This window comes from Orycteropus afer, unplaced genomic scaffold, assembly GCF_000298275.1.
Source record: "Orycteropus afer afer isolate SDZICR_OR568_19922 unplaced genomic scaffold, OryAfe1.0 scaffold00421, whole genome shotgun sequence".
NCBI lineage: Eukaryota > Metazoa > Chordata > Mammalia > Tubulidentata > Orycteropodidae > Orycteropus > Orycteropus afer.
Window position 1 is genome coordinate 208,059 of NW_006922008.1, and position 23,474 is coordinate 231,532.

The 23,474-nt window shown below is 54.5% G+C and overlaps 1 protein-coding gene and 1 non-coding gene across 2 annotated transcripts in view; both read left to right on the forward strand.

Annotated features, from left to right (window-relative positions):
* The window catches only part of MYH9 (myosin heavy chain 9), a 67,622-nt gene that overhangs the window by 23,946 nt on the left and 20,202 nt on the right, over positions 1-23,474 (forward strand). The window contains exons 5-19 of the mRNA XM_042782713.1: positions 3,846-3,938; positions 4,420-4,483; positions 5,035-5,133; positions 5,499-5,642; positions 7,005-7,100; positions 7,943-8,061; positions 9,973-10,125; positions 11,045-11,218; positions 12,599-12,772; positions 16,075-16,189; positions 18,396-18,589; positions 19,389-19,510; positions 20,501-20,570; positions 21,444-21,604; positions 23,119-23,227. Of these exons, the coding sequence (XP_042638647.1) occupies positions 3,846-3,938; positions 4,420-4,483; positions 5,035-5,133; positions 5,499-5,642; positions 7,005-7,100; positions 7,943-8,061; positions 9,973-10,125; positions 11,045-11,218; positions 12,599-12,772; positions 16,075-16,189; positions 18,396-18,589; positions 19,389-19,510; positions 20,501-20,570; positions 21,444-21,604; positions 23,119-23,227 (1,887 nt within the window). The remainder of the gene's footprint in view (positions 1-3,845; positions 3,939-4,419; positions 4,484-5,034; positions 5,134-5,498; positions 5,643-7,004; positions 7,101-7,942; positions 8,062-9,972; positions 10,126-11,044; positions 11,219-12,598; positions 12,773-16,074; positions 16,190-18,395; positions 18,590-19,388; positions 19,511-20,500; positions 20,571-21,443; positions 21,605-23,118; positions 23,228-23,474) is intronic.
* On the forward strand, positions 14,945-15,047 carry LOC122151384. The gene has a single exon (XR_006164127.1). It is a non-coding gene; the product is annotated as a U6 spliceosomal RNA (small nuclear RNA).

Sequence of the window (23,474 nt, forward strand, 5' to 3'; positions counted from 1 at the left end):
GGCTGGAAACCACAGTTGTGGGTTCAATTCCAGACCTGAAGGGCAGCTAGGGGCCATAGTCTCAGTGGTTACACCAGGCTCCATTGGACCAGCAAATCTGGTCCCCACCTCCGAAGAAGGGATTTGAAGACTTGGTTCCTCCCGTTGATGAGGACCTGGTGGGCCTGTGTTTGAATGCCCGCTTCCTCTCCCTGCTGTGCGATGGCCCTGGGTAGACAGCCCCTCAGGGAGAGAGAAAGGGCCCTGGAAAGTCATCTCATGTCCTTTTTCTCCCTCTCCCCCTTGATGGACTGTGTCGCCTCCGCAGCATCCTCGCTAGGTGAGCTGCACGTTTACTGCACGTTCTGCACCGGGAATGCGTGTTCTGCTCATCGTGTGCCCTCGAGTTACTGAGTTTTTCCTAAGCAGCTTTTCACTCCACCGTTGTCACCTCCTGCAGCTAGGGCTCTTCTTGTAGGCTCAGCTCGCTGTCTTGGGAGGGGCTGAGTGTGACACACAGTGTGACCTCTCGTGCACTCTGAAATGACATCTACTGCAAATTCGGTGTGGCCTCACCACCTAGCTGTGTTCAGAAACCTGGCCACGGCTGGGCTCTCTTGCCACACGGGGGACCTGACCTGGGCACGCTGGGATGGAGACGGGCGCTCCCAGAGCCCTGCAGGCTCAGAGTTCCAGACCCGTGCCAGTCAGCAGCAGTGCTGGGAGTGCCCCACGTGGGGGCTTCTCAGTGACTGGGGACAATCAGTTTCAAGCATGACCGTGTGGAGCCCTCTCGCTTTCTCTCAAGCACACACTTTTCAACTTCCTTGTGAGGTCTAAGGGCCAGTGGGGTCCCCGCCAGCCATCGGGGCGGCTCTCCCTTACCTGGCACGCTATGTGTCTCTATGTAAGTAGGGGCATGTGTCCCTCTGCATGCCGATCTGGGTGTGTCCTGCAGAATGTCCTAATGAGCCCAGTCTTCTGGAACCAAGAGTAACTTTTCATGGGCCAAACTTCTCAGGGCCTCCTGACTCTTTTTCCATGGGGCGTTGGGAGTTATATTTAGAAACTAATGCTGTTTCCTTTTACCTCCCCTCTCTTACCCCTCATTTTCCTTTTTTTTTTTTTTGGAGCTCTAAGGTTAGGCGTTCTCTAGCTGTGGTTTTTCACCTCTCAAGTTTGCAGTAAATTTAATTTTCCAACTACTTGTTGAATGCCGAGTGTGAACCAGTGCTCTGGAGGATAACACGGGAGCCCCTGCCCTAGAGGATGGGAGACAGGACCATGGTTACAGAACGATAAAATAGGCCCACGCGCTGTATGTCTGGGGGTCCAGCATAGAGGGGGGACAGCCCTGAGCACTCAGAGATGGCGTCATGACAGGGTGGGTATGTGGGAGCAGGCTCATCACTTCTCTTCCTCAGCCCACAATGTGTAATGGGCATGGTGCCCCTGCCTCCAAGTCCAGCTAGAGTGCCTGGCTGCATTGCCTCTGGCTTCTGGTTACTGCCCAGGCCCTCAGTTTTGAGGGCCATTGACCAGGCTCATCGATTTTCTCATGTGATTTTCCACATGCAGCTGGGGCATAAAAACATTTTTGAATTTGATTTACCTGGGAAACAGTTAAGCCCTGGGCTGCTGACCAAAAGGTTGGTGGATCAGATTCACGCAGAGGCCCCTCAGAAGAAAGACCTGACCATTTACTGCAAGACCACAGCCATTGAAAACCCTGCGAAGCACAGCTCTGCTCTGACAGGTGGGGGCACCATGTCCGAGTCAGCTTGACAGCAACAAGTCAGCTGGTTGTTCTGAGGCCTCTTGTGGCGTACTCTGGGCGAGAGCTTGCTCTTTCACTTGCTGTGACCCACTTCCTCATCCCAGACCTCCAAGCAGGGCATTCTGAACCTCACCTCACTATGGGGAGGCTAGGTTTCCACCAGGGCTACAGGTTGGTGATGCAGGCTTTGGACATGGGGCCTGCAGTCTTGGTTGAGCCCTCTTGCTCCTCCAGATTCTGTTTCTCATCCCTTAGTTGGAGCCATGGGCAGAAACACCACTCGGTGAGGCCCTCCAGAACCTGGATGGGTAATTCCAAACCGCCAAGTGTGGACTGTCTGGTAGCTCCACGTTTCTCGTTATGCGAAAACTCCTTGACCAAGAGAAGTCTCTTCTCTGCCAATGAGATTTCCCTACAGAAGAACCTTTGGCATAGCCATCCCCACCGTCAGCAGGCAGTGGGGCCCAGGGCTCTGAATGGTGTGTTGGTGTAGGGAGAGGCCTAAGCCGTTCTTGCACCAGAGCCAGTGGCAGGCTTTGGTGGGGCCCATGCTCCGGTTGTGGGAAGGGGAGTGGTGCGGCCAGCCTGGCCCTCTGGCTGCCTGGCCGTCTGGCCTGTGCTTTGAAAGGAACATTCCCGTCTTCCCTATCTGGCTCCACGGGCTGCTTCAGGCAGGCATCCCAGGCCCGCCTGCAGCCATGGGCAGGAGCCTGGTATCCTGTTACCACTGTGCCAAGTGGCCCTGGCAAGCCCTGCACTGTGGGTTGGCCCTGCCTCTTTTCCTGGCCCCACTGACCCTTGTTCCAGGGCCGGGGCACAAGAGCAGTTCCTGCATTTAGCTGTGGCGTCCAGGAATGGAAGGGTTTTCCGGCCATGGAAAGACCCTTGGCCTCCAGGGCTGCCGGGAGGAGGGTCTGGCCAGCACTCCTGCTCATCTGGACTTAATGTGCTTGGTGTCTGCAGGCAGGTCTTGTCCGCACAGGTGTGTTAGAGGCTGTACTCAGGACTCTCCTGGGACTGGCTGCTGCTGCCAGTGTTCTTTCCTTCATTTCCGAGCAGCTTCTATTCCCGTAAAACCCTGGCTGCGCTCCAGCCACGCTCGTAAATACAAAGCCCTGCTTGGCCCTGGTGTGATGTCTTCTCCCAGAGGGTGCCCAGGTTTTGAGCCCAGGTTTCTGTGTTTTCCTCAGTTGGGATCAGTTAGTACGTGGCCTGGTGGGAACAGGAAGGCTGCTCCTAAAACTGCTCTAAGCCAACAAGGTAGAATCCCCAGGTGGGGATGTGGGGTAGCAGTGATGAAAAGTGGTAGTTGGAGGACGTGGAGTCGACTGCCCGCTTTGCTGGTTGATAGCTGGATGATCTCGGGCAGGGCATTCACCCTCCTTCAACCTCAGTTTCCCCTTCTGTGAAATGGATTCATTGTCTGGGTGTTGTGAGGATCCAGGATAAGAAGGCCCAAGGATGCATTCTGTAAACCTGGAGCACAATGAGACCATGAGTAGGATGCTCTGGTGTTAACAGTAGATAGCCTGAACCTGGAGGGGTCTTGTGGACCCCTGCTCACCCCTGATGTGGAAAGACAGATTTTGGGGGCTGGCGGGCAGGGGCCAATAAGGAAAACAAAGCTCCGTGGCCTATGAAAAGGGGGTGTTGGGCTGAGGATTCCAGGAGGTGGGCAGAAGGAGGCCGGGGTACCCTGGATGCAGAACCTGTTCCAGTGAAGGAATGGCACCATGCGTTGGTGCTCCGCTTATGTGCTACTTTAAAACGAAGTCCTCAAGAGGTCATGCCTGGCCCACTACTCCTAGGTTGCTGAGGGCTGAGTGAGTTTTCCTAATTTCCTTCCAGGGTCAATCAAGTCCATGTCAGTAAGTTCCAACCAGTGGAGGTCTTCAAAGGCCCAGTGGAGAGGTTGTGCTTGAGTGGTACAGGGATGGCTCAGGGCAACGTGGTGGGCCGCGATCCGAGAGCCTCTGTTCCTGGCATGCTAGGTGTGCTGATGGCTCTGCTGCCACCCATCCGCCTGGTGAGGCAGGCAGGACTGGCCAGGCCACTGCCCTACCTTCACCACCTTCTGGGTTCTTCCCAGGGTGAGCTGGAGCGGCAGCTGCTGCAGGCCAACCCCATCCTGGAAGCCTTCGGGAACGCCAAGACCGTGAAGAATGACAACTCCTCCCGCTTCGTGAGTAGTGGGTGGTGGGACGCCGCTGCCTTCATACTGGGTGCCCTCGCCTAAACTCGGTGCTACCTGGTCCTGTTGTGTGGAGTAGGCTGGGCTGGTGCCAGGCAACGTGGACCTGCCTCCGTCCTCTCAATAAAGATGGCCTCCATAGCTTCTCAAGCTCCTTTGTAAAAGGGAGCAGGGCGTGTTTGCCTGTACCCTGATTGTAACCAATTCCCACCTTGTACCCAGGGTCAGATCAAGCAGTGAGAACACTGGCCTTTCCCTCTTTCCACTCTGCAGAGGATCTGGGGCAACACTTGAGCTGGTCCTTATCCCAGCCACCAGGCAGTGTGGCGCCTCTCTGAGGCCTGGGTGCCGATGTAGGGCAGGGACATGGGAGCCCCGACTGGCACGCTGTACCTGCTGGAGGCGGGGGTTGGGGACTGCTTCCTTGTTCCCTAACGCAGGGGGCCGCTAATCTCTTTATCTGTCTTTTTAGGGCAAATTCATTCGTATCAACTTTGATGTCAATGGCTACATCGTGGGAGCCAACATTGAGACGTGTATCCTTGCGGTTAATTCTAATGAGAGCCTGGGTCTGGAGGGGGAGGGAGTGAGCTTGGTGGAGAAGCTGCTGCTTGATTCCAGCAATTTCCTCTTGATGGGCCTGTTAGGGCCACTTCCTCTGGGGTGTTGGGGAGATTCTCAGCATAAGCTCATTGAAAGCAGCTAAGGGTCCAGGTCTTCCTGAACTTACCAGTAGCGTATGATTCTGCTTAGCACCTGAGGGAACTCTTGAACATTGTCCTGTGGCTTCTTCAAAGCGAGGGGTTAGGGAGACGCTGCTTTATTTCTCCCAATGCGAGCACAGAAGCAATTCACTTGTGTGCGTGTCCTCGACTCCATTCCCTTATAGAGGGCTGCCCTTTAAACAGGCTAGCTTGCCTCTTGGAAGAGAGGACCAAGGGCGTTGGATTTTGCTGTTTTGTTTTGTTTGCCATGTCGTGCCATTGTTTCTACCCAATAAGTTCAGTTCCTTTAGACAGGGATGAGGGAGGGGGACGTGGAGGGGTTGCCTTCCCCCAATACGTGTAGCTCCTTAATGTTTGCAAAGATCTTTTGGAGAAGTCGCGTGCTATCCGCCAAGCCAAGGACGAGCGGACCTTCCACATCTTCTACTATCTCCTGTCTGGGGCTGGAGAGCACCTAAAGAGTGAGTCGTGGGCCCTGTACCCAGACGCTCAGGCTGCCGGATGCTGGGTCTTCTGCCAGAATCCAGCCATGAACTGTGTTTGGGAAATGGAAAGTCAGACCTTGGGCTTGGGGAGGAGAAACAAGAACAGCTCCTGTTCTCTTTGCTGGAATAGGGACTTGGTCTTTTGCGGCCGTGCCTAAGAAGAGCCGGTTTCACATGTAGATATGTCTCATCTTGATGTTCTTTTGTCTACCTGAGTGCTAGGATCTCACCCTTGAAGGAAAGTCAGGACTCCTGGTTGTCCCATGGTTTTCAGGGCATCCCAGGCTGTGGGACCTATTTTTCCACCCCACTGACCCACTCAAACTCTCCACCCCTTACAGCCGACCTCCTGTTGGAGCCGTACAACAAATACCGCTTCCTGTCCAATGGACATGTCACCATCCCCGGACAGCAGGACAAGGACATGTTCCAGGAGACCATGGAGGCCATGAGGATCATGGGCATCCCGGAAGACGAGCAAATGGGTACAGGGCCGGCTCTCCTGAGGGTGAGGGGTGGGAGGCTGGTCACTGCATAGTTGGGGATGTTGGGTCAGCTGATGGGCCTGGGAAGAGCTTCACATTGGCTCTGCCTTTTGGGGAGCCCCTGGAGAGGCCAAGAAGGCCTTGAGTGTGAGTTTCAGGGTTATTCATTCCTGGCGGTACCACAGGCATCTATGCAGAGGGGACCAAAGCCCAGGCACTTACCTGCCTGTGCCCGGTGGCCTCTCCAGAGTTTGGGTCTGCTGTTACAACCCTTCCCCTTTGTTGCTGTGGAGGAGTCGTGCTCTGTCCCACCGAGTGTGGAAGGGACTGGGCTGGGTTCTTGGTGTTGGGGAGGCCCAGAATGAATAGCAGTGTGTGCCATGCTCTAGAGGTGGTGTGAGGAGGGCTTGATGTCCTGTGGCCTGCTTGAGGCTGTAGTCTGTAGAGAGTAGAGGGTGAAGAGTGTACGTCCTGTTCTTGACCTGTGTCTTCTGTGAGGCAGAGGACATGCAGGTAGAGTGGGGTGAGGCTCGGGTGGAGCCATGCTGGCCCAGATGAAGCCGCAGGCCTGGGCTCAGTTCTAGGTCTGACATTTGGGCTGTTGCTCTGGCAGGGTCAGTGCTCTGAGAGCCAGTCCCAGGCCAGGAGGTGGGACCAGCCCCGTAGCTCAGGTTCATGGACATTGGTGTCTTTGATCTCCTCTTATTTCACCTTCCTCAGCTGATCTCGGTACTCATCTGTCCATATTCTACTTAGAGACTATGAGTGCCTTAGAGGGTGGGCACCATATTCTGCCCATCATGCATTCCACCTAACACCCCCTGAAGGGCAGGTCCCTTATCCAGCAAATCAGCAAGCTCTTTCCTGTGGGTGGGTGGCAAAATTGGAGCAGTGTGGGACCTCCCTGTTGGCAGGGCCCATAAACTTTCTCTGTAAAGGGCCAGATAGTAAACATTGCAGACTTTGCAGGCCATACGGTCTCTATCATGATTGCTCCACTCTGCTGTTACAGCTCCAAAGCTGCCATAGACAACTTGTAAATGATTGCGCGTGTCTGTGTTCCAATAAAACTTTATTAACAGAATAGACAGTGGACTCCGAGGCTAGAGTTGTGTCCTTGGTACAGACTTGGAGTGTTGGCCCCGAGTGGAGGGCTGTCCATGATGAGGTCTCCAGAGGCCTGGAGCTAGAGGCCAGCTGGCAGAGGGGTGGGAGCCCCTCCAGGGAGGCCAGGCCCTGCCCTGAGCTGTTAATCCAAGACCCTAGTACCCCCATGGCCCCAGAGAGTGTGGAAGCTCCCACTCGGGCACCCCGGCCTGGGTCTGGTTCTGGTTCAGGACTGCTGTTGCTTGTTCCCTGAAGGTTTGCTCCGTGTGATCTCGGGGGTTCTTCAGCTTGGCAACATTGTCTTCAAGAAGGAGCGTAACACCGACCAGGCATCCATGCCTGACAACACAGGTACCACCTGGCATCTTCTTGCCTCTGGTGTGGGACGGGAGCCTGGGCTTTTGGTGTGTTCAGGAGACCAAGTCTTGAGAACCTCCAGGTGCTCTGATCATAAAGGTGGCCTCGTTTCTCCTTTCATGTCTGTTTAGGGCTGTACATCTCTCTGTATTGTTTGTACAGCCTTAACGGTGAAATAGAAAAACTCATGAGCGTATGGACCAGGATTTCCCTCGCTCATTCCAAGACCAGACCGCTCCTCTTTGCCCCTGAAACACTGATTTCTGCTGCATTTCCACCTTAATTTGAGATTTGCTGTGGGCACTTTGGGGCTGGAAAATACTGCCTGTCTTGTATCTGACTTGGCCACTGCTGTTTCTGTGGGTGGCAGCAAATGACCCCATTTAAGTTATTCCACCTCAGGATCCCTTCTTAGGATGTTTCTGAGAAAATGAATGCATGGGTGTGTGGGTTGTATAGGGTATGCCTGTGGGGCCGTGTGCTGCTGTGGCCTCCTGACAGGAGTGGGCTGCCCTCTCCTGCTCTGTCTTTGGGTGGGGACCCCCGTGTAGTAGGTGGCCCAGGGTATGCAGAGGGGCCAATGCCAAGCTTTCCTTCCCGCCTTTTGGGGCTCGGGGGATGTGGAAGCTGCCACACTTGCTGAGGCACACCCTGTGCTAGGTTCTGGGGTGCGTTGGGGCTTGTGTGGCCCTGCTGAGAAGCCTGGAGTCATGTGGCCTGGATATGATCCTTTGGTCACCACCACAGCTTGCTTCCTCTCTGCTCCCAGATGAGCAGAGGGACTCGTGCTTTTGGGTTTACTTAAAACTTTCTCCTCTTCTTTTGAAAAATACTAGCTGCCCAAAAAGTGTCCCACCTCTTGGGCATCAACGTGACTGACTTCACTCGAGGAATTCTCACCCCTCGCATCAAGGTGGGGAGGGATTACGTCCAGAAGGCGCAGACAAAAGAACAGGTTGGTGTGCCCTGTGCGGGTGGAGGCGGGGGTGGGCAGCCGCTTTCAGCTGGATTTCCTTACTCAGTCCTCACAACAACCTGGCCAGCTAAAATCCAAACCAATCCTAACCCATTGAGTCAGTTTCTGTAGGACAGAGTGGACCTGCCCGGTAGGGTTTCCAAGCCTGTCATTTTTGTGGAAGCAGACTACCACATCTTTTTCCCATGGGGCTGCTGGTCTGTTTGAACCACTGACCATTTGGTTAGCAACCACATGCTTAACGATTGCCCACTGAGACCCCTTTCCCTGGGTGGCTAGTTGGTAAACCAGCTGCTGTTTCCGACTCCCGGTGACCCTGTGTGTGTCAGAGTAGCATGTGCTTTGTACATAAGGTTTTCAGTCGCTCATCTTTTGGAAATAGATCACCAGGCCTTTCTTCCAAGGGGCTTCCAACCTTTCACTTAGCAGCCAGCATGTTAACTGTTTGCACCATCTGGGGACTTCAGATGAAGTTTAACTCCATTTAAAAATGAGAAAACTGAGCCTCCAAGAAGTTAAGTAGCGGGCTCAGCCCCATGGTGGGGAGCGTGCCGTTTCTGCCAGTGGCAGAACGATAGGGCCTTTTTAGCTGCACTGGATTGACTGAGGAAGTGACCACGCTCGTCTCTGGCACGAGGCAGGAGCTTGGTCTTTTTACAGCACATCTCGCTCTGGTGCCAGGATGGTGGACTCCATCGTCCTCGGCGCCATGCCAAGCGGCTGTTCCCTGACCACCTGCCGTCCTGCTGCGTGTGCCGATAGACAGACTGGAATCTTTGCCTCATTTGTGCCAGACCTGTGTGACCCGTCTCCTTCCACAGCTGAGGCCCTACTTGTGCTGGCCATTTTCCCTTGTTGGGGGTTTCTAGTGTCGGCCATGGCACTGGAAAAGGAGTTTTTAAGGTGCTAGTCTCAACTCTTAAAAATATTTTGAACTTGGCATCAGTAATCCTTTTTCCAACAAGTAACATCTGCATACTGTACACTTGAGTGGCTGAGAGCCCGCGAAGGGTTTGGTGTAGAGCCACTCGTGAGAAAGACGAGTGTGGTCTTCAGAAGACTGCAAGGGTTCTCATCAACTGGCCGTTTCCCTAATAATTAACACTTACTTGGTTAGTATGGAAATAATACATACGAACTTAAGATAATACAGAAATTAGAGAGAAAGGGAAGAGTTAGCCATAGTTCTGCCCAGTTCCACTGTTTCCTGCACCTCTTTTTTTCTGTAGCTGTTTTTTTTTTTTTTTTTTTTAAATAACAACTTAGATGTCACCTTGAATTTTTATTATGGAACTTTTCAAACATGTGTAAGACAAAAGTAGAGACTAGTGTTCTGAACCCCCATATACCCTTCACACAGCTCCAACAGTCGTCAACTCATGACCAGTGTGGGTTTATCTTTCATCTTGGGTGGGGCGAATGGTTAAGCACTTGGCTACTTCCCAAAAGGTTGGCGGTTCAAATCCACTTCAGAAGAGGGGCCTAGCAACCTACTTCCAAAAGGTCCCAGCCATTGAAACCCTGTGGAGTGCAGTTCTACTCAGAAACACGTGGGGTCGCCATGAATCGGAATCGACTCAGTGGCAACTGGGGTTGGTTTCCTTGAAGCAAATCTCAGACATCTTATCAGTTACTCTGTAAACACTTCTGTTCATCCCCATTTTACTTTAAATAAAAGTCTCTGCAGATGACTGAGTTTAGTTTGTTTCGGTTTCCTATCACCATAAAGAATGCAGTGAATGTCTTTTTTGCGTGAAGCTTTGTCCTCGTATTTGGGGTCGTTGCTCTGGGAAGGGCCCCGGCAGGGAGGCGATGGGCGTGGAAGGTGGGGGAGTATTAAGGCTCTTGGAGTCTGACCCCCCGCCTGCCTGCTGGTGTTCTGTCCCCCAGGCCGACTTCGCCATCGAGGCCTTGGCCAAGGCCACCTACGAGCGGATGTTCCGCTGGCTGGTGCTGCGTATCAACAAGGCTCTTGACAAGACCAAGAGGCAGGGCGCCTCATTCATTGGGATCCTGGACATCGCCGGCTTCGAGATCTTTGACGTGAGCCTCCCGCCATCGTGACCCCCCAGTTGCCTCCTTAGCGTCTTATGCCTTCTCCTTGGGCCAGGAGTCCTCTCCCTTCCCCTGGTCCTACAGCACTTAGTCGGCCAGCTCCTTCTGAGGATGCAGACATCCACCAGGTGTATTTTAAGTTGAACACGAGTGCACATTGCCAGCCAGCAGTGCTTCGGGGAACGGTACCTTATAGCTCGTGTTCTCGGAGGCTTTGTGCCCAAGTGCTTTCTGTTTATTGATTCTTCAGTACATATTTCTCGAGCACTGGGACAAGCCACCTTCAAGACTTCATAAGCTAATAGGAGCATCTTATAATTGCTGTCGATCTGAACCTGGGACCCAGGGTAGCTTCCGGAGGAACCACGCCTGCCGTGGGTGGGAGGAAATTTACACCTTCGTTTTCTGTCTTCCTAACCTCTCCCTGAAACTTAGCGTTCTCTTTGGATTGAATAAGCTGCACAAACCACAGTTGCCTCAGCTACTCATGATTTGTGCCCATCAGAAATCAGAGCTTCCCTGTCACTCACAGATGATCTTGCCAGCTCACTTCCTCTCGTGTCCACTTGGGAACCTTGGATGTTACTAAGTCCACTGCTAGTTCTCATCCATAGAGGGACACTGTGCTACCGTGTCACAATACTCTGATGATTGCATCTTAGTGTGGCTTCTTTCCTCTGTCACCTACGTATTACGTGTTTAAAAACTTTGCTCTTGAGAAGGGCCTTCCCCGTCCGTGGAACCTAAAGAGGGTGGAAGGGAGGGAGGGAGGGAGGGAGGGAGGGAGGTGCCTCACCTCCCAGGGCCTTGAGTGCCCCACATAGCCCTTCCTGAACCCCTGCCCACGGGGCTTGTGGGCCCCTCACCTGGAGGCTTGGCATCTCTGACGGGTTTGTCCTCCCTGCAGCTGAACTCCTTCGAGCAGCTGTGCATCAACTACACCAACGAGAAGCTGCAGCAGCTCTTCAACCACACCATGTTCATCCTGGAGCAGGAGGAGTACCAGCGCGAGGGCATCGAGTGGAACTTCATCGACTTCGGCCTTGACCTACAGCCCTGCATCGACCTCATCGAGAAGCCAGTAAGAGCCCAGCTTTTCATAGCCCTGGCCCGGGCCATCTCAACACCTGGTGGGGGCTGCCTGGAGGAATTGATCCCGAAGCTTAGATCTGGGGCCTGGAAGGCTTGGGAGTCTCCCGCAGAGGATGAGCTGGGCCCCAGCTGCAGGCCGGCCTTGCCCAGCTGCCGACGGGGGGACGTGGCAGTGCCCGAGCCTGGGCCGCTCAGCGTCCCCCTCGGGGTGGGCTCCACAGGCGTGCTGGGGTGGACTGAAGTCCTTCTCCGGTAGCAGAGCCTGTGTGTCTGCAGCCCTGGTGCTGTGGCCTCTCCCAGGTGCACCTTCTGAAGCTCATCTGTCCTTCTCAGGATGTTCACACCATGGAGCATTAGCTGTCTGAGGGGACCCTAGCCAGAAACCCTTTCCCCTTTGCCTGTTCAGTTCCTGCTTAAAGCTCTTGCCGGGTGGCATCTGGGTCACCATGTGCTTTAGGTTTGAGGGGTGCTCTCTAATGGAGCCTGAGCTGTTTCTCTATCTGGTTTCCCTCAATTATGTCGTTAATTGCACTTGACGCATGTTCTTCTCAGAACCCTGAGCTGCCTGAATATGTGTACCAGAACCTCACTGTAACGTTCATTAATTGGAAGGTCTAGGAAAAAGCTTATTCCTTGTGATGATTTTATGTGAGGGGAGGGGTTTGAGATGATCCAAAAATCTCCACATGAGACAATTTACTTTTGGGATTTTCTTTTGTTTGCTTAATCAATTGACTTCCAGTGAACAGGAGCCCGGCTGGCTTCACGTCTTGTCAGACAGCGTCTGCAGTGTCTGGACTGACCTTCCTGTTCTGAGTCCTGAGGTCTTTGGGGCCCTTTCTGTTCCTTGGGAGCCTTGTTCTCAGCCTCACTTCTTACCCTGTAGCTGTGCAGGCACTTGGGATGGAGGGGACTGTCTCCGTGTGAGGACCAGGTCCTAGGTCAGGATGATAGGGGCTTCCTGCTGAGTGCAGCCTCCTGGACAGACCCCTGACACAGCTGTATGGGCCAGGTGGACAGACTCCGGACACACCTGTGTGGGCCAGGTGGACGGACCCTGGACATACATGTGTGCCTGTGTGTGCCAGCTACCCTTTGCACCAGACCCGCCAGGTGATTTTGCGCTCACTAAAGGTGGAGAGTCCCGCTGTGCTTGGCCTGCGGGTTTCGTGTCTGTCAGCTACAGCTCCTACCCCGGAGGCTTCTTCTTAGACTTGAATTCTGACATTGAGTGCTTTCTCCTTTTTATCTTGGGGGCCGATGCTGCCCACCTTCTGATTGTCTGGCTAACTTACCGTTGGATTTTTGAATGGGTGGGGGTGTGGGCCCTGCTCCCTGCTCACCTGTCCCTATTCTGTGCTTCCTCCAGGCAGGCCCCCCGGGTATCCTGGCTCTGCTGGACGAGGAGTGCTGGTTCCCCAAAGCCACTGACAAGAGCTTCGTGGAGAAGGTGATGCAGGAGCAGGGCACCCACCCCAAGTTCCAGAAGCCCAAGCAGCTGAAAGACAAAGCTGATTTCTGCATCATACACTATGCTGGCAAGGTGAGCAGGGGTGGGGACGAGTTTCTCCAGTCCTGGGAGCCAGGCCTCCTGGGAGGGTCTGGTCAAGCCCCGTTCTTGCCCAGTGACTCACCTGCTCATGTGGCAGTGACGGGTGAGCCTGCACCCATCTCCCAGCTTGCAGAGCACCTTCGCAGATCACATTTTGTTAGGTGTTTGCAGCAACCCCCCACCAAGGTCAGGTCAGTTGTTACAACGTGTTATCATTGTTGGGCCCATTTTCCAGGTGTGGATGTGAGGAGAGTTGTACTAAAGCCATAAGCTCTCGAGTTACACATCTGCCACTCATAAGCTGTGTGGCCTTGGGCCAGTTACTTAACCTCTCTGAGGCTTGTTTTCCTCATTTGGAAAATTGGGAGTGCCCATTACCACCTCACAGTGTCACATGTACTAAATGAGCTTGTGGAGCCCAGTGCTTGGCGTGTGCCAGTGCCCTGGGACAGGGCTTCTCAGCCTTGGCTGAGACAATGTGGACAGATGATTCCATGTCATGGGGGGCTGTCCTGAGCACTGTGGGCTTGTTTCACAGCATCCCTGGCCCCTACCGACCAGATGCCAGCAGCAGCCCCACTCCCAGTCATGACAACCAAAGATAGCTCCAGACGCTGCCATAGGTCCCTGTGGAGGGGGTACAGTCAGCTCCACTTGGGAGTCACCATTCTAGGAGATGGCTGTGATTGCCAAGGTCACACGGCCAGTGAGTGGTAGAACGCTCAACACTCCACTGCATACGTGTTCCTAGTGTGCTAGTCACTGGCCTTACACCTCACTGAGCAGGGGTCACGAGTCTGTGGAGGCTCATACTTGGATGAAAGCTGGTTTTTCAGTGTGTTCTGCATGGCTCGTGCGAAGTACCTAACAGTTCACTGCAGCTGGACACAAGAGAGACAGTGCTGGGCTTGGTCTCCAGGTCTGTGATGGCCAGAGCCACCCTGCAGTCCCTGCATGATGTACCTACTCTGCCCTGCGTCGTACTCAGCCCGTCTGGTCCTCAGGTCGCTGAAGCAGCTCTCAGCACAGAACAAACCCGTTCACTTCCCAGGGCTGCCCAAACACAGGGCCACAGGCTGGGTGCCTCGGAACACGACACTGACTCTGTCACAGTCCTGAAGGCTGGGAGTCTGAATCGGAGGAGTTGGCAGGACCGTGCTCCTTCTGAAGGCTCCTGGGGAGGAGTCTGCCTTGCCCCCTCTACTTTCAGTGGTTTCTTCCAGCATTCTGTGCCTGTCCTTGGCTTATAGCTGCACCACTCCAACCTCTGCCTCCACTGCGACATGGCCTTCTCCCTCTGTCCCGTTGTACCCAAATTTCCCTCCTCTTGTAAGGCAGCAGTCACTGGATTAGGGCCGACCCTGCTGCAGTGTGACCTCATCTTAATTTTGTAACATCTGTGAAGATCCTATTTCCGAGTAAGGGCACAATTGCGGGTACCTGGTATTGGGACCTCAACATAGCTGCTGGAGGGGACACGATGCAGCCTGTAATGCAATGACAACAAAACCCGTTTACACGGCTTCTCGAGGTGGATGCCGTGAAGCGGAGCTCCACTTCTGCCTTGGAGAAGCCGTGTACACAGAGAAGCTCACACGAGGGTTTTTATCCTGTGTTTAATGGCGGAAAATGGGGAACACCCTAAAAGCCCATTGTTGGGGAACGAACGATGAGCTTCGCTGTGGGGCGTCTGTATACAGACCATGATGCTACAGTGTAAAGGGATGCTGGGCGATGTGGAAAGATCGCCAGCGCACTCGGTGCCCTGCAGCCCTTCCCTCCACAGCAGGAAGCCCAGCATCATGGGCTGCATTAGTGACAGCAGCACACACGTGTGACATGTACAAAGGGACGGCCAGGACCACCAGCCGGTTACTTCTGGGTTGTGGTTTGGGTTAGGAAGAGAGGGAGGCCCAGGAGGACTGCTGCTCTGTATTTTTTTGGGGGACATTTTGTAATGAAGACATAAAATTGTGCTACTTATGTCATTAAGAACATATTTCTAAAAAGATGATGATAATGCATGCTCATTAGAGAAGACTTGGGCGTTCTGAAATGATAAAGGCCAAATTACTCAGATTTTGTTACTCCAGAGGAAATACTCACATTTTGGTATGTGTCCTTCCAGTTTTCCTTTGTATTTATATTAAGTAAAATAAAAATGGGCTCACTTTGGCAGCATGTATACTAAAATTGGAGCTATACAGAGGTTAGTGTGGCCCTATGCAAGGATGACATGCAAATTCATGAAGTGTTCCATATTTTTAAAATGAGCTCTGGTGGCTTAGTGGTTACAGCGTGTAACTGCTCATGAACAGGTGAGCAGTTTGAACACACCAGGTGCGGTCAGCAGTTTGAACACACCAGGTGTTCCGGGGGAGAAAGATGAGGCAGTCTGCTTCTGTAAAGATTGCAGCCTTGGAAACCTTATGGGGTAGTTCTACTCTGTCCTATAGGGTTGCTGTGAGTTAGAATCAACTTGATGGCAGGGGGTTTGGTGTAGCCACAAATTCACTTACTTGACCAGCTCCCTGTTTTTTGTTTTTTAAATGGTGATTTGGGTGAAAGGTTACAGAGCAAAATCATTTTCTGTATAACAGCTCATACACATTTTGTTTCATGACATTGATTACAACCCCCGTAATGTAACAGCTCTCTTCCCACTTCCTCCCTGTGGTTATCTTTTCCCTGTGTCCTTCTTTCTTACGCACTCCTGCCCCCTGAGCTGTCTCTCTGTGCAAGTACTGCCCTTCTGGTCTCCTATGAGTGGTTGTTCTAAGGAGTGTCCCTGCGTGGTATAAATGTTTGGCTTATATTGCCTGTCAGTCGTTTGGCTGGAAGCCACAGGAGTGAGTTCAGTTCCAGGCCTGAAGGGAGACTAGTGGCCACAGTCTTAGGAGTTCCACTGTTCTCTATCAAAGCGTTAAGCCTGGTCTTTCTTAGGCTTTTGAGTTTTGTTCTGCATTGTTCTCCGACTCTTACCAGGATCTCCTGCACTGATCCCTTCCCAGTAGATGACAGTGGTAGCTGGGCACCATCTCGTTCTTCTGGTCTCAGCATCACATAGGCTGAGGTTTGCATGGTCCACTAGTCCTTTGGACGGATTGCCAGCCCCCTGTTATTGAGTATTGTGTTGTTCATTTTTTGCTTTTATAAGTAATCACACCTCAGAGAACACACTTGCTCATCATCTCCAAGTGTGTTCCCACTTGTTCTCTTTTCTGCTCGCGGGGCTGGCCTGTGAAGGTTTCCATCCCCAGGGCAGCTCCAATTCATGCCTTGGGCTTTTCCAGGTGGACTACAAGGCTGATGAGTGGTTGATGAAGAACATGGACCCCCTGAATGACAACATCGCCACGCTGCTCCACCAGTCCTCTGACAAGTTCGTCTCGGAGCTGTGGAAGGATGGTACGCCCTTAGCCCTCCACCTCCCAGCCTTTGCGTGGCCACGACGGGTCATTCTCCTGCCTCTGCTGTGGGCTAACTGCAGAACCAGAGACACCCATCTCCCTGGCTTCTCTTTGAAACAAGCCAGGTGGCTTCTGTCCTTGGTCTCTCCCAAGAGAGAGTCAGAGAGATGACACCTCGAATCAGAAGGGGCGGGGTGTTCTGAGTAGTGTAACCTTGCCACCCGCCTGCCCGTCCAGACTGCCACGGCGCTTCCCCAGTGTGGGACGCAAGCCCTGCTTCTCAGGTTTCCCGTCCACGGCCTTTCCTGCGTTTCCGCCTTCTCCTCCTTGGCAAGCCAGTTGCTTTGGAATTTTTCTTTGTATCGGGTTCTTTGGGTCTCTCCTCTGCCTGGTTTTGCTTTAACCTTTCTGTTGCAGAGTTGCAGAACACTCTGAGCCTGCTCCTGTCACCACTTTCCCATTCTCCATCTAGAATCAGGTGACCGGCCGCCCCAAGGGGGCCTCGTGTGTGGTGCATCCTGAGCTGTGCAAGAATCGCTTCTGCTGAGTGACCTGTCCCCCCACCCCCCGAGCTCCTCCTGCCTGGCTGTCCCGCATCCCCGATCTGCCCGTGGGCTTTTGGGCAGCCTCTTCCCCACTGTACCCATTGCAAGTCTGCAAACAACTAGAAAATTGGGGGCTGTGTTTGGATATTTGGGGATTGCATGTGATACATCTTAAAAGGAAAGAGGTTGTTTAAAAATGTCCCTCCTCCTCCGAGCTCAGTCTTCTGCAAGTGATGTCTGATGTCTCTCTGCTTGACTGCATGGGTGTCTTGGTGTGAGGTTAGCTGTTGTGCAAACTGCTGTTTGGACGCGCACCTAAAAATGAGAGCTGCGTCTGTGTGTTCACTCAGCAAGCTCTCGGTGTGGGCCTGCTCTGTCCGGGCCATTCTTAACTTCATACCCAGCATGGACGGCTTCCAACTCCTTGTTCATTCCTGCCTGAAGCTGATCTCAAGTTGCTGCCCACTCTGGCTTTGCTTGCTTGCTTGCTTGTTTCTGCCTTGGCGGAAACTGTTCATGTCACTGCTGCTGGACACGGGCCACAGTGATGGGATGCTCCTGTGGCGGCTTGCTATAGATGCCGCAGACTCGTGAGCTAGGAGAAGCAGCCCCACACAGGAGAGTGACGGCACCCTCAGCTCTCTGGGAGCTGTCGGGAGTGGTTCTTGGGACCTCTTGATCTCTGACACCACCAAGTGCCACTCTGGGTCCCCGAGTTAGAGACCGACTGCTGCCGCCTGGGGTGGCCTCAGCTAGTGGGAGGATCATCCAGAGTCCGTAGACAGTCACAGGGTGGCTTTCACACTCCCACCTTCTGCCTCCTGGCCTAGTGCTCTGAGGTGAAAGTCAATATGAATTCAAGATGCTGGGTTTTTCTCAGCTGGGACCATAGGACTGACTGTAGGATAATTCTGTAAGTCAGGTTTTCACACCTCCTCAAAGTCTGGGTGCGGAAGGTTTGCCTCTGAGTACTGACCTGAAGGTTGGCAGATCAGACCCACCCAGAGGTGCTGGGGAGGAGAGAGAGGCCTGGCAATTTGCTTCCAAAAAGTCATGTTGTTGTTGTTGTTATGTGCCGTTGAGTCATAACCGACTCATAGCGACCCCTCCTTGGGTTAAAGAGGCAGTATCACTGCGAAAGTAGATTGCCCAACCTTCCTTCCGAGGGGTCATAGCCGTTGAGAACCCTGCCGAGCCCAGTGCTGCTGTGGCAGCTGGGGTCACCACCATGCGTTGTAATGGACTTGACAGCAGTGGGGTGGGTTTTTTTTTTTTTAAAGCCAGGCTAGCGGAACACTCTACTCCCAAGTGTGTCGTTGGCTTTATTGTAGCTCTTTGGGAATAGAAACTTCTAAAGTGGGCGGTAGGTGGATGGCAGGTCAGAAAAATAGTCTTCATAGATAGCCCGCCCCCAAGGGAAGCAAGTTTCAGTGGCTTTGCAGTCTTTCCCTGTCTCCTGCATCCTGCTTATTGGTCAGGTCTGCTCTAGATAGTTGGGGACAATCTTAGCACACATGTGGAGCCCAAGCAAAATGGGCCCTGCTGTTGCATACCTTCTCTCCTCCTTTCCCATCCACGTGTCTGTCTGTGCCCCCACCCACCCACTCAGCCCCGTGCTGGGTGAGCCAGTGCTCACATGATCCTGTGTGGTCTCCACAGTGGACCGCATCATCGGCCTGGACCAGGTGGCCGGCATGTCGGAGACGGCGCTGCCCGGGGCCTTCAAGACGCGGAAAGGCATGTTCCGTACCGTGGGGCAGCTCTACAAGGAGCAGCTGGCCAAGCTGATGGCTACGCTGAGAAATACCAACCCCAACTTCGTCCGCTGCATCATCCCCAACCATGAGAAGAAGGTGGGTCTGCTTGGGGCCTTTGGCCGCTGTCCGTCCTGCCCTCTGCACACAGCCCTGTGTCGATCTCTCACGGCTGCCTCTGCGTACTTCACAGGCTGTGGGTCTTTGGCTGGTGTTCGGGCTCCCTAGTGCAGCTCTGACCAGAATATACCACAAATGGGATGGCCTTAACAAACAGGAGTTTATTCTTAAAATTTGGAGGCTTTAAGTCCAAGTTCAAAGTGCCAGGCTCTGGGGCTGGGTGAAAGCCCCTTGACCTTGGGCTTCAGCTCCGCCTCCTGCTCTCGGACCCCTGGAGCTAGAGGCGTTTCTTTACTCAGGCAGCTGCTGAGGCTGCCAGGCCCAAGGTTGACAAGTAAAAAGGCACAGGCCTGATATTACCAAACCACACGGCAGGCCATTAACTCAAGTCCATTGTAAGTCCCCAGGTCAGCAGAGTATGGCAGGCTGCTGAATAACGACACGGCTATATGCAGGGTCCAAGCGTGCCATAAACTGGAGACCATTCCCAAAGCTGCTGCTATATACAGGAAGCAGACCACATACCCAAAGGCAGCTACTCAGCTGCTTGTGGTAGATCCCACCATGGAATTGATTGCCAGTCTCATTACGGGGAATAACTCCCACCAGCTACCCAGCCACTCAGCCAGGCCCAGCCAAGTTGACACACAAATTTAAGTACCACAGCTGGTTACCTTGTCTTTTCTGTAGTCTCTCCCTGAACTGAATTGTTTAACTCAGCCGTGTGAACCCTTTGGCTTTTGCCTGTCTTGGGCACAGCGTGGGCTTGCTTCTGCAGGCTGGGAAGCTGGACCCCCACCTCGTGCTGGACCAGCTGCGCTGCAATGGTGTTCTGGAGGGCATCCGGATCTGCCGCCAGGGCTTCCCCAACAGGGTGGTCTTCCAGGAATTCCGGCAGAGGTAAGCCAGAGCCGTAGCCCACCCCTCCTGGGACTGGCTGCACGGTGTGTGTGTGTGTGTGTGTGTGTTACAGAGGAGGCAGATCCCAACCATGACCTTGGGCAAGGCAGCCATTCCCTTGTCCACCTCAGCCGAGGTCTAGCTGGCCCTTCCCTCCTCTGCTCCACCTGCTATGTGAGCAGGGGCACTGGAGCGAAGGTAAACACAGGTGACTTGCATTCCTAGTGGCAGTAAGGGCCTGGTGTATTTGTTGCAGCAGAGGCGCTCTGAAGAGCAAGATGCGTCAACCAGAGGCTTGGAAAGTAAAGGAACTTTGTGGAAATGAGGTCATAAAGTACTGGAGGACTTGCCATGGGTGCTGAGGCGTTGGGGGTCCTGTTGTGTTTGCCTGGAGACTGTGTCATGCTGGTTGCTGTCCCGATGCAGCCCTTTCTTTTGTAGACCATCCCCATTGATAAGCAGTTCCCTGAGCCTCCCAGGGAGCACTGAACATGCTCCAGCCCCAGGCCACAGAGGAGCTTCTGAGCTTCTGAGTCCCTGTGTGCAGATAGTTAACGCTTTCGCCTGCTAAGGTGGGCGGTTTGAGTCCACCCTGAGGCGCCTTGGAAGAAGGCCCTGGCAGTGTGCTCCCAAAGAATCAGTCGTGGGAAACCCTGTGGGCGTGGTTCTCCTCTGACCCACGCAGGGGTGTTAGGGGTCTGAGTGGACTCGTGGCCACTGGTTTGCATTTCCAAAGTCCAGCCTACAGTTCCCTGAGTGATATAACAGACCAACATGAGCTTTCATGCATTTTCTGGAAGTTACCAAGCCTTCCTCATGCATCCAGCCAGGGAGAGAGCAGGGTGGGATTTGCCACAGGTGTCGTTCCTTAGGAGACTGGGAGAAGGCTTCTCCATCATGCACAGCACTGGATGGATGCTCCGAATCTCACGTGTACTCCAGGCTGTGTGGGCTTACCCGAAATCACCAAGCTTCTCTTTTCTTCCTCAGATATGAGATCTTGACACCAAACTCCATCCCCAAGGGCTTCATGGATGGGAAGCAGGCATGTGTGCTCATGGTAAGTGGACCAGCCCCTGTCTGTCTGGTCGGACACATGCACTTCTGGTCTGTGGACACCCGTGTGGCCCCTTCCAGTGCTCTGTTCTGACTCTGATGGTGCCCTGAGTAGATGCCCTCGGCCCTCGAGCAGTGTGGGGGGACACGTGCTCCCAGGCCCATGTGGACATGACCAGAGCTCTGGCCCTATGACCAGGCTCTGCCCTCAGCTGTGGGCTCAGGCCTGCGTGGAGGAGCCCGGAGCCATGGTCCTGTGGCCAGGTTCTGGCATCAGCTGTGGGCGCAGGCCCATGTGTGGGAGCCTGGAGATGTGCTCCTGTGGCCAGGCTCTGCCATCAGCCTCGGGCTCAGGCCCGTATGGAGAAGCCCGGAGCCGTGGTCCTGTGGCCGGGCTTTGCCATCAGCTGTGGGCTCAGGCCCATGTGTGGGAGCCTCGAGCCGTGGTCCTGTGTCCAGGCTTTGCTGTCAGCTGTGGGCTCAGGTCCATGTGGAGGAGTCCAGAGCCGTGGTCCTGTGGCTGGGCTTTGCCATCAGCCATGGGGCCTCGTGGCGTCGTCTTGCTGCGTCCCCTGTCCTCTGCACGCTACAGTGTGGTTGGCAGGGTGGCATGCAGCAGCACAGGAGACAAGCCTGGAGCACCGTGGCTGACCCCGAGCCCTGGGAGTCTTCATGCTTCGGCGTCTCCCTCTCCTCCCAGCCCTAGCGTGTGAGTTCTGAGAATGAATGAAGGCCAAGCAGTGACTCACGGGCCGAGCTGGGTGAAACCCCCACTCCAGCAGTCTCCCCACTCTCGCTGGGTAGAGGCCAGTCCTCAGACGTTTCCTCCGAGGTCCCCAGTGGCACATGGTCCACAGCCTGCTTTCCTCCCACTTAGATCAAGGCTCTGGAGCTGGACAGCAACCTGTACCGCATCGGTCAGAGCAAAGTCTTCTTCCGGGCCGGCGTGCTGGCGCACCTGGAGGAGGAGCGGGACCTGAAGATCACAGACGTCATCATCGGCTTCCAGGCCTGCTGCAGGGGCTACCTGGCCAGAAAGTGAGCTCCAGGCACAGCCTGCTCCGGCCCTCCCGGGTTGTCTGAGAGCACTCAGACATGGTCGGGGCCACCTTAGTGCCGTCAGCTGTCTGCTTGAGGAAGCCCCGCGGCCCCCCCGTGTTTGTGCCTGCTCCCTGCTCTCTGTGTTTGTGCCTCCCAAGAAGGGACTGGCATTTCTGACCATGGTTCAAAGCGGTGGGTGGGAGGGGTCGTGCTGTGTCTGGACTCGCCTCCCAGGGATCTCCCTTCACTGCTCTGCCTTGCTGTGCTCCTCTTGTGGCCGTGCCCAGAGAGCTCCCGAGGCAGGAGGCTGGCCTTGAGGCCAGCCTTGGGAGTCGGGCTCACTTGCTGTGCGGTAGCTGCGGGGGCCGCACGTCAGGCCTGAGCCCCGCGCTGTGCTGGCAGCGTGTGCTGCAGCGGGAGCTCTGACCTCCAGGAGATGGCACGTGTTGTGCGTGCATCCAGCAGCCCTCCTACCAACCCTTAGTGCCCCGTCCTGGTCTCCCAGCACTGCTGTAACAAATTACACACAGTGATGGCTTTAAAAGCAGAAACTGATTCTCTCACAGTTTAGGAGGCTGGAAGTCTGAGTTCAGGCCCCTGCCCCGGGATGGGGAAAGCTCACACCGTGGGGGTGGGGGGCATCCTTGCGTCAGCTTCACTAGTGTTCTTTCTGTATTCCTTGGTGCTCTCTGTGTGGCATCTTTCCCCCTTGCTTGCTGGCTTCTGTATTGGTTCTTTCATATTTCAAAAGTGATTGACTTGGGACACATGCTACACTGACGTGACCTCATGGATATGACAGACATCCACAGGTGTAAGACCAAAGCAAACTCACTGCCATTGAGTCGAGTCTGACTTATGGTTACCCCCATTGGGGTTCCAAGGCTGCAAATTATTACGGAAGCAGGCTGTCCCATCTTACTTCCCCAGAGTGGCTGGTGGTTTCGAACTGCCAACCTTCTGGTTAGCAGGCAAGTGCCTTTACCACCGCACTACCAGAGTTCCTTTTATCCACAGGTTTAGGAGTTAGGGTTTACAACACATAGTTTTAGGGGACACACACAGTTCAGTCCATAGCACCTACCTTCATAGAACATCAGCCACTGCCATCAAACAACCCCAGAAAGCGGATGGCATGCAGGGTGGGACGCAGAAGTCAAGTGGCCTTGTGCCTGGTGACTGCGGTCACCTCACACTTGACTAGGCTGTGCTCTGAGCTCACAGGCCTGTCATACTGAGGACTCACTGGCCGCTTGTGGAGCCCGCTGGTGTGGGAGACCTAGGCCTTCCCCCTCTGAGGGTCAGCAGGTTGCCTGGGTTCGCACAGCTCCTCAATGGGAGGAGTAACACTTTACCCCAAGGCCAGCCTCCTGCCGACACGTCTTTCTTGAAGTATCCCAGGCACGAGTAGGGCCCCCGGAGAGCTTTCCTGGTGGCAGAATCGGGATGGTCGGGTTGAGAGCCCCCCTCCCCGAGGTGCTGATTGTGTACTCTCCCTCTTCCCCCCACAGAGCCTTTGCCAAGCGGCAGCAGCAGCTGACAGCCATGAAGGTCCTCCAGAGGAACTGCGCCGCCTACCTCAAGCTGCGGAACTGGCAGTGGTGGCGGCTCTTCACTAAGGTGGGTCCCGGCCCACCGTGGAGGGGGCGGGGCAAGCCGGCCTCTGACTGCAGTGGAGGGGGCGGGGCAAGCCGGCCTCTGACCCCCGTGGAGGGGGCGGGGCAAGCCAGCCTCTGACCCCCGTGGAGGGGGCGGGGCAAGCCAGCCTCTGACTCGCCCGGGGGTGGGTGTACTGCCTTGGCCTCGGTGGAGTCAGGAGGGCTCAGGAACCATGGCAGGTGTTCCGTGTGGGCTGGGCTGGGCTGGG